Raw genomic sequence first — 10,000 nt, 5'->3', positions numbered from 1 at the left:
GTGCTTGGGTTATTGGGGTTCCGTTCATATTACCGAGGGCCTAACCCCATTGAGGTCGTTATTGGAGTTCTGTTCATATTACCGGGGCCTAACCCAGTCAGGCTGGTGCTTGGGTTATTGAGGTTCCGTTCATATTACCGGGGCTAACCCCATTGAGGTCGTTATTGGGGTTCTGTTCATATTACCGGGGCCTAACCCAGTCGAGGCTGGTGATTGGGTTATTGAGCTTGTCTCAAACATGGAAGGATAGGGCGTGATTAACGTCGGACTACTGGGACCCCAAAATAATAGGTCAAGCACGAGTCAGACAGCACTACCCAACAACGGTTACAATAAACAAGATGTATACTGTATATTATAAAGTTAGAAAATGCCCATTTTGTTACTGTATATTTTGTTACTCGGCTAGATGTCAGAGAGTACACTTTGGCTTCGGGACGTACCATACTATACCTGGTGCACGGGAGAGTGGGTCATTAGGTCAGAAACGCTCTATATATCAGTGTTATATAGAAATATTCATTATTCCCGCTCGTCCTACGAGTCTCTCTTAGTCTGTGTGATTTTAGCTGCTGGGAAAGCTCAGTAATGTACGTCTATTCATCCCGTGCATAGAAAGTGGGATTAATGGGACCAGTCGTTGTGCCTGAGCTGCGCCCCTCATGTAGAGCTGGGTAACAATATATTGTAGGCGAACCGTATTGTGTGAGAGCCTGGGGGTTGACCTTTGACCTTTTCACGGACCCAGAAAGAGATGACTGGCCATCTTTGGATACATTTATAATGCCGACTATTCTCCTTCTGATCCAATAATACTGTGTTTATTGTGAGGAACAAGCCGGGAGCAAGAAAACACAAGTCTCCTTATACTCCACTAGCCGGGATGGCGCGTTGGTGACCGCAAAAAGGGGGCCATGCCAATAATCCTAGAATAGGCCATGTGCGGCCAACCTTGGGGGACCGTCCAAGAGCTACGCTTTGATATCTGGGGTACCTTCTACCCACTCCCGGTAACGGCGGCTCTCATGGGGAGCCACACCCTTAATACTATGCTCTGGGGGCGCTAGGACCCCCACTCAGTTGATAAGAGGGCTCCCAGAACCTCACCACAATGCTGTGCACCCAAACAAAACAGCGTCCGTAGAAAAATGGGACTTCGGCCAATGTAGGGGTCACACGGTTGGCAGAGGTTATAGTATGTGGGGATCGGAGGTTGTCCTTGGTCCAGACGCAGTGGCAGGGTGGCTTGTAGAGGCCAGGATGATCCAAGGAGAGGCTCACGTCAAGTTAAATTGACCCCCAGATTAGGGATTGGCAACTGCCAGATCTGGCCCTATTAAACTGGTCTCTCCCTATGTACTCCTATGGGGCTGAAGCCACACCAATCAGGGAAGTGTTGGCAAAGGATTTGGACCAATAACAAGGGGCCACGTGGTTGGCCCCGATGGCTGAAGGGACAGGCTTATCTGAAATGCTGGGGTTTAAGGACTGGCCAATTGCGTACGTGAAGGGCCTGGGGGAGCTTGCTGAAGCCGGGTGGCCTCCTGGAGAGATGCAGACAGAGTGGCGCCTAGCCCCAGACAAAGGGGTCCCCACACAGTCTGCCCCCTTAGCCTGGGCATCGCATTGGCCGTCTCCTTCCCCATCCCCACCGCAGCAGCGGAGGAGAGTGGGAAGGTCAGCAGTGGTTGGCTGGGCCGTGGGTGGGAGAAAGGAGCCCCTGGCCGGAGAGGAGGGAGAAGTAAGCAGCGGGGGAGCTCCCAAGGTCCGGTAGGCGCTGCCTTTCCGTCACATGTCACATAAAGGTCACCCAACCCCTGGTGTGTCTTGGTCCCAGGTGAGCCAGGTTAAAACTCCTACTGTTGCGTCCTCTCTTACAGATGACCACGATGTCCTCTCCTTCCTGACGTACAGTCTGAGCGAGACCTGGACAGAGGTGATTAGTCTGTGTGTGTTTTAAGTATGTTGTGTGTCTGTTTTGTACACAGCAGTGTATCTCAGTCCCTCCCAGGGGCCAAGTGTACTAATGGCAGTGACAGGGTTAAGGGGTCAGTCCCTTCTAGGGGCAAAGTGTACTAATGGCAGTGACAGGGTTAAGGGGTCAGTCCCTTCTAGGGGCAAAGTGTACTAATGGCAGTGACAGGGTTAAGGGGTCACATCTGGGTAACTGACGCCTTTTATATGCAAATTTGCCCCCTGTAAGTATTTTTCCAGAATGTTTCAAAGTTTATTGCAGAAATTGGGGGTCGGCCAAGCCGCGCGTCCCCGTGCGAGATATATATCCGCTCGCCGTTCTTCCGCACACTCGCCGGTTTCCCTGACGGCGTTCCTCTCCCCTCCTTCCCAGTCCCCTGCCGCCCAGATCCCCGACGCGGAGAAGGACAAATTCCTGAAGGAGTTTGATCAATTCCAGAAGGAGCTAGAAAGACACGTGGAAGATTACAAGAAGCAGCATCCGGAACTGTCCAGCCGGGGTCAGCGCCGTCCAAACCCAGCTCTAACGCCCTGCGCAGCGGCTCACTGAGGCCCATATCTGCTAAACGGTGCTACGCCTTAACACGCCCAAACTCCCTTTCAGATGAATTAGAGTTGACATGCTAAAGCTTAGCACCGTTTAGGGAATATGGGCCTTATCGAGCAGCTAATGCGGATACCGGTTTCCTTTTTTATTTTTTAATCCCTGTAATGCTAGAGGAGTCTGCAATGCATGGGAAAGGAGCAAAGTGTACAGTACTAATGGCAGTGACAGGGTTAAAGCTGCAGTTCAGTCTTTTTTTTTTTTTTTATTATTTTTTTTACTTCAATAGTTTCATGTGGGCAATCTCTAATTACCTAAAGAACTGTATAGCTGCAGGTCAATTCGTTCTCCATGTATTGATCGGCGAAATTTGGTGACATAATTAGTGAAGGGATCTGTTTATATTCTGCTTGGCTGTCAGTGGAAGCTCATGAATATTCATGAGCACTCCTGCACTGACATGTGCTAGAGGGAGGGCAGGGCTGACAAAGGGGTGTGCCAGGGCTTGTGACAGGACATGAAGGGGCAGTGCCTTAGCAAATGGCTGTTAAAATACAATACAAGAAAATTGGTCTTTCAAAGTTGTTTTTTTAAAAACAGAAAATGCTAAAAGTATTTTTTCTTACTACAGAACTGATTTATTAAAAAAAACCACACATGCAGGATATTGACTGAATTGCAGCTTTAATTGGTCAGTCCCTCCTAGGGGCAAAGTGTACTAATGGCAGTGGCAGGGTTAAGGGGTCACATCTGGGTGATTGACACCTTTTTACCCAAATCTGCCCCTATACAGTAAGTATTATTAAATCTTTATTAAAGTTATTATAGGAACACGGGGAGCTGAGACTTGGGAGGGGGCTGATTTCCTCGCGCTGCCCCCTTGTGTCTGACGTCTCTGTGTGTTCAACAAGAGTTTGCGCAGGCAAAGCCCCTCTCTCCCCCCATATCTGTATTGTCTCTCTGATAAGGGGAAAGGAAACATTTAAGTGACAAACACTCCCCCCACTCAGAGACCCCGAAGAAATGCCATGTGTAATTAATCTCCAGATAAACAAAAGCAGCCCGAGCCTTTGCTATTAACACGGTTAGATTAGTTTAAGGAAGACATTGGGATGTTAAATTCTTTGAGGCTTTTTATTGCGTTGTGGGAGGAGCTGTATATTTTGTTACCCCGCGGCTCGTTTCATCCAGCGCTATGTACATTAATGGCGCTATATAAATAAAGACATACAATACAATCCAGTGACAAGGCTGGGAAGAGGTGTAGTTTGGGTGTTAAGGGGTTAATCTCCCTCCCTTCTTTGCGCTGTCCGGCAGATGAGGGCGTGTTTGAGTCGGACAGTCAGCGGGAGCTGGACATGGTGCTGACCGGTCAGAGCCGCGTGCTGCAGGAGCTGAGCCTGCTGAAGGAGAGACTGAGTATGACATTGGGGGAGCAGCAGCGTCGGCGCGACGTCCTGACGCGGGCGGGCGCCAACCAGACCACAACTGTGAAGAAGGAACATGTGAGTGTGCGAGGTGCTGAACACGCGTGTGCGGTGTGACGCAGGCTCGGTATAACTCCCTGACCCTCCTCCCCCCCATCCTCTGTCCTCCCTCCCCCATCCTCTGTCCTCCCTCCCCCATCCTCTGTCCTCCCTCCCCCATCCTCTCCCCTCCCCCATCCTCTCCCCTCCCCCATCCTCTCCCTCCCCCATCCTCTCCCTCCCCCATCCTCTCCCTCCCCCATCCTCTCCCCTTCTCCCCCCTCCTCAACTCCCCTTCTCTCCCCATCCTCTCTCCTCTCCCTCCCCCCCAAATCCTCTTCCTCCTCCTCCCCCTATCCTCTCTTCTCCCCCCATCCTCTCTTCTCTCCCCATCCTCTCTTCTCTCCCCCTCTCCCCCCCCCATCCTCTCCTCTCCCTCTTCTCCCCCCCATCATCCATCCTCTCTTCTCCCCATTCTCTCTTCTCCCCCCCATTCTCTCTTCTCCCCCCCATCCTCTCTTCTCCCCCCCATCCTCTCTTCTCCCCCCCATGCTCTCTTCTCCCCCCCATCCTCTCTTCTCCCCCCCATCCTCTCTTCTCCTCCCCATCCTCTCTTCTCCCCCCCATCCTCTCTTCTCCCCCCCATCCTCTCTTCTCCTCCCCATCCTCTCTTCTCCCCCCCATCCTCTCTTCTCCCCCCCATCCTCTCTTCTCCCCCCCATCCTCTCTTCTCCCCCCATCCTCTCTTCTCCTCCCCATCCTCTCTTCTCCTCCCCATCCTCTCTTCTCCCCCCCATTCTCTCTTCTCCCCCCCATCCTCTCTTCTCCCCCCCATCCTCTCTTCTCCCCCCATCCTCTCTTCTCCCCCCCACCCTCTCTTCTCCCCCCATCCTCTCTTCTCCTCCCCATCCTCTCTTTCCCCCCCCATCCTCTCTTCTCCCCCCCATCCTCTCTTCTCCCCCCATCCTCTCTTCTCCCCCCCATCCTCTCTTCTCCCCCCATCCTCTCTTCTCCTCCCCATCCTCTCTTCCCCCCCCCATCCTCTATTCTCCCCTCCATCCTCTCTTCTCCCCCCATCCTCTCTTCTCCTCCCCATCCTCTCTTCTCCCCCCCATCCTCTCTTCTCCCCCCCATCCTCTCTTCTCCCTCCCATCCTCTCTTCTCCCCCCCATCCTCTCTTCTCCCCCCATCCTCTCTTCTCCCCCCATCCTCTCTTCTCCCCCCCATCCTCTCTTCTCCCCCCCATCCTCTCTTCTCCCCCCCATCCTCTTTTCTCCCCCCCATCCTCTTTTCTCCCCCCCATCCTCTTTTCTCACCCCCATCCTCTCTTTTCTCACCCCCCCATCCTCTCTTTTCTCACCCCCCCATCCTCTCTTCTCCCACCCCCCCATCCTCTCTTCTCCCACCCCCCCATCCTCTCTTCTCCCACCCCCCCATCCTCTCTTCTCCCACCCCCCCATCCTCTCTTCTCCCACCCCCCCATCCTCTCTTCTCCCACCCCCCATCCTCTCTTCTCCCACCCCCCATCCTCTCTTCTCCCACCCCCCATCCTCTCTTCTCCCCCCCATCCTCTCTTCTCCCCCCCATCCTCTCTTCTCCCCCCCATCCTCTCTTCTCCCCCCCATCCTCTTTTCTCCCCCCCATCCTCTCTTTTCTCTCCCCCCATCCTCTCTTTTCTCTCCCCCATCCTCTCTTTTCTCACCCCCCCATCCTCTTTTCTCACCCCCCCATCCTCTCTTCTCCTGACCCCCGCATATCCTCTCTTCTCCCGACCCCCCCCATATCCTCTCTTCTCCCAACCCCCCCCCCATATCCTCTCTTCTCCCAACCCCCCCCATATCCTCTCTTCTCCCAACCCCCCCCCCATATCCTCTCTTCTCCCAACCCCCCCCCATATCCTCTCTTCTCCCACCCCCCCCCATATCCTCTCATCTCCCAACCCCCCCCCCCCATATCCTCTCTCCCTCCTCCTCTCCCTCTTACTCCCCCCTATCCTATCTTCTCCCCCATCTCTCACTCCTCCCCCCCCAATCCTCTCCTCTTCCTCCCCTCCCATCTTCTCCTCCCCCCTCCTCCCTCTCTTACTTCATTCATTACTCAGGCTGCCGGGGTCTTAAACCGCTTACGATTTGAGGGATTAAGAAGCTTAAACTGTTGTTTTTCTGGTTTTGTATTTTATTCCCAGCTCACCCTGCGGGACATCGCACACACAATCCTATTATCATCTGAACATTCATATGATATTTAGGGGCAGCGACGACACCCCAAAACCACCACGGTCTCGTCGTTAAAAAAAAAAAGATGTATTATTTTTCTTGTTCAATTATTTTTCATTATAAGAAAGCACAAGCGGTAAAGTCAGGCCGTGTCCCCCCTCTCTGGTGAGGCCGTGTCCCCCCTCTCTGGTGAGGCCGTGTCCCCCCCTCTCTGGTGAGGCCGTGTCCCCCCCTCTCTGGTGAGGCCGTGTCCCCCCTCTCTGGTGAGGCCGTGTCCCCCCTCTCTGGTGAGGCCGTGTCCCCCCCCACCTCTCTCTGGTGAGGCCGTGTCCCCCCTCTCTGGTGAGGCCGTGTCCCCCCTCTCTGGTAAGGCCGTGCCCCACCCCCTCTCTGGTGAGGCTGTGCCCCACCCCCTCTCTGGTGAGGCTGTGGCCCCCCCCTCCCCTCTCTGGTGAGGCCGTGTCCCCCCCTCTCTGGTGAGGCCGTGTCCCCCCCTCTCTGGTGAGGCCGTGTCCCCCCTTTCTGGTGAGGCCGTGTCCCCCCTCTCTGGTGAGGCCGTGTCGTCGTCCCCCCCTCCCCTCTCTGGTGATTTTGTGTCTCCTCTCCCTCTGGTGAGGCTGTATGACTCCCCCCCTCTCTCTGGTGAGGCCGTGCCCCCCCCCTCTCTGGTGAGGCCGTGTCCACCCTTTCTGGTGAAGCCGTGTCCCCCCTCTCTGGTGAGGCTGTATCACTCCCCCCCTCTCTGGTGAGGCTGTGCCCCCCCCTCTCTGGTGAGGCTGTGCCCCCCCCCCCTCTCTCTGGGGATGTCGTGTCCCCCTCTCTTTCTGGTGATGTCACTTCTGGTACAAGACGTTCCAGGTGGTACAGAGATCAGTGTGATGTCACAGGACTGTCCGCTCTCTGTAGCAGACAGGAAGATACAATGTTACTAAATGATCCTGCGGCAGAGATACTTCTAACACTGGGACCCGTCACTGCTAGAGACATCCAGACTTTAATCACCGTTTTATATTACAATCCCAGCCTTTTAATGGAAACACCCCCGTCCTGCTGTCACCAAACGGTCCCTGTCACCGGCAGAGCCAGAGATGACATCACAGGAGGTGACAGCAGAGAGACGCAGGACACGGCGGCACACTGAGGGGAAACCGCGGGGTCCGTCACACGGGATAACGTACTTACATTATAATATCAATATTTAGTCTTTTTTTTTATATATTAAACACCATTATTACGAATTCGCGGCGTTGTGGGGGCAGGGAGTCGCCATTAAGACTTTCCCTATATGTCTTCACACCGCCCTGGGACCGACGGTTTGTAACTCGGACCTTAATATTCACACCCAAGAAATGTCATTATGTATTGCGATTTCACTGACTTATTTATTTATAAAATGTTTAACCAGGAAGTAATGCAGTGAGAGTTACCGCTCGTTTTCACGTATATGTCCTGGGCACAGAGTTATAACAATACAGGGTTACATTAAAAGAGCAGAGGTTATTCAGTCAATTCCCAGACATTTCATGGACAGATAGAGTTGGAAATTGGGTACAGGGGATAAAGGGCTGGTGAGTTTCAGATTAAAATAGAGCAGCTTTAACATCAGCAAACGGCTCACACCCTTTAGCTGCTCTTCGGCTGCGCCAAAGGCTGTCCGCCTTTGGGGTGACACAGATGTACACTGAAGGGGTTCAGATTGAATGCAGCTGCGAATACAAAGTTCTTTGTGTCCTCTTGGCTCATTAACATTCCAGTGGGTGGGGTTGACGTTCCACATAGTACAAGCAGATGTTAACCCTTAGCACGCTGGTCCTGTGCAGAGGGGAGCAGCGCTTGGGGATCCCCATCAGGGCTTTTCATGGGACTAACGGGGCCATTCCAAACTGTTTTCACGTGTAATAAGCGCCCTTTTAAAATGGCCTCCATGTGTCCAACAGTCTGTCTTTGACTGAGACACTGAGTGAGCCCCCTGTGCTGAAGCAGGGATATCCTGTAAACCTGACCTGTTGCCACCATCCAGCGTCAGTTATATAGTTACACAAAGTTATATTGTAGTTACACATCGTAACACACAGTTATATAGTAACACAATGTTATACAGTTATATAGGTACATTGTTACAGTTATATAGTTACACAAAGTTATATTGTAGTTACACATCGTAACACACAGTTATATAGTTACACAAAGTTATATTGTAGTTACACATCGTAACACACAGTTATATAGTTACACAATGTTATAGTTACACATCGTAACACACAGTTATATAGTTACACAATGTTATAGCTACACATCGTAACACACAGTTATCTAGTTACACAACGTTATAGTTACACATCGTTACACACAGTTATACAGTTATATAGGTACATTGTTACAGTTATATAGTTACACAGTTATATTGTAGTTACCAGTTACACATAGTTATACATAGTTATATAGTTACATTATAGTTACACATCGTACACACAGTTATATAGTTACACAGTTATATAGTTACATGCAATTATACGCAGTTATATAGTTACACATCGTTATACACAGTTATATAGTTACACATCGTTATACACAGTTATATAGTTACACAGTTAGTTATATAGTTACACATCGCTACATGCAATTATACACAGTTATATAGTTACACATAGTTATACACAGTTGTATAGTTACATGCAATTATACACAGTTATATAGTTACACATCGTTACATGCAATTATACACAGTTATATAGTTACACGTTATACACAGTTATATAGTTACATATCATTATATAGTTACATATCGTTATACACAGTTATATAGTTACAAATATTTATACACAGTTATATAGTTACAAATAGTTATACACAGTTATATAGTTACACATAGTTATACACAGTTATATAGTTACACATAGTTATACACAGTTATATAGTTACACATAGTTATACACAGTTATATAGTTACACATAGTTATACACAGTTATATAGTTACACATAGTTATACACAGTTATATAGTTACATATCGTTATACACAGTTATATAGTTACATATCGTTATACACAGTTATATAGTTACAAATAGTTATACACAGTTATATAGTTACAAATAGTTATACACAGTTATATAGTTACAAATAGTTATACACAGTTATATAGTTACACGTTATACACAGTTATATAGTTACACGTTATACACAGTTATATAGTTACACGTTATACACAGTTATATAGTTACAAATAGTTATACACAGTTATATAGTTACACGTTATACACAGTTATATAGTTACATGTTATACACAGTTATATAGTTACAAATAGTTATACACAGTTATATAGTTACACATAGTTATACACAGTTATATAGTTACACATAGTTATACACAGTTATATAGTTACACATAGTTATACACAGTTATATAGTTACATATCGTTATACACAGTTATATAGTTACATATCGTTATACACAGTTATATAGTTACAAATAGTTATACACAGTTATATAGTTACAAATAGTTATACACAGTTATATAGTTACAAATAGTTATACACAGTTATATAGTTACACGTTATACACAGTTATATAGTTACACGTTATACACAGTTATATAGTTACACGTTATACACAGTTATATAGTTACAAATAGTTATACACAGTTATATAGTTACAAATAGTTATACACAGTTATATAGTTACAAATATTTATACACAGTTATATAGTTACAAATAGTTATACACAGTTATATAGTTACACATAGTTATACACAGTTATATAGTTACAAATAGTTATACACAGTTATATAGTTACAAATAG

The 10,000-nt window shown here is 48.6% G+C and overlaps 1 protein-coding gene across 3 annotated transcripts in view; it reads left to right on the top strand.

The window, feature by feature from the left end:
* The window catches only part of LMAN1L (lectin, mannose binding 1 like), a 41,996-nt gene that overhangs the window by 22,560 nt on the left and 9,436 nt on the right, over positions 1-10,000 (top strand). For all 3 annotated transcript variants that reach the window (XM_075575944.1, XM_075575945.1, XM_075575946.1), the window contains 3 exons: positions 1,881-1,936; positions 2,348-2,474; positions 3,836-4,023. In XM_075575944.1, the coding sequence (XP_075432059.1) occupies positions 1,881-1,936; positions 2,348-2,474; positions 3,836-4,023 (371 nt within the window). The remainder of the gene's footprint in view (positions 1-1,880; positions 1,937-2,347; positions 2,475-3,835; positions 4,024-10,000) is intronic.

Source organism: Ascaphus truei, chromosome 18 (assembly GCF_040206685.1).
Source record: "Ascaphus truei isolate aAscTru1 chromosome 18, aAscTru1.hap1, whole genome shotgun sequence".
Classification (NCBI taxonomy): Eukaryota; Metazoa; Chordata; class Amphibia; order Anura; family Ascaphidae; genus Ascaphus; species Ascaphus truei.
Note: the sequence above shows the minus strand (reverse complement) of the source record. Positions and strands in the feature narration are given on the sequence as shown.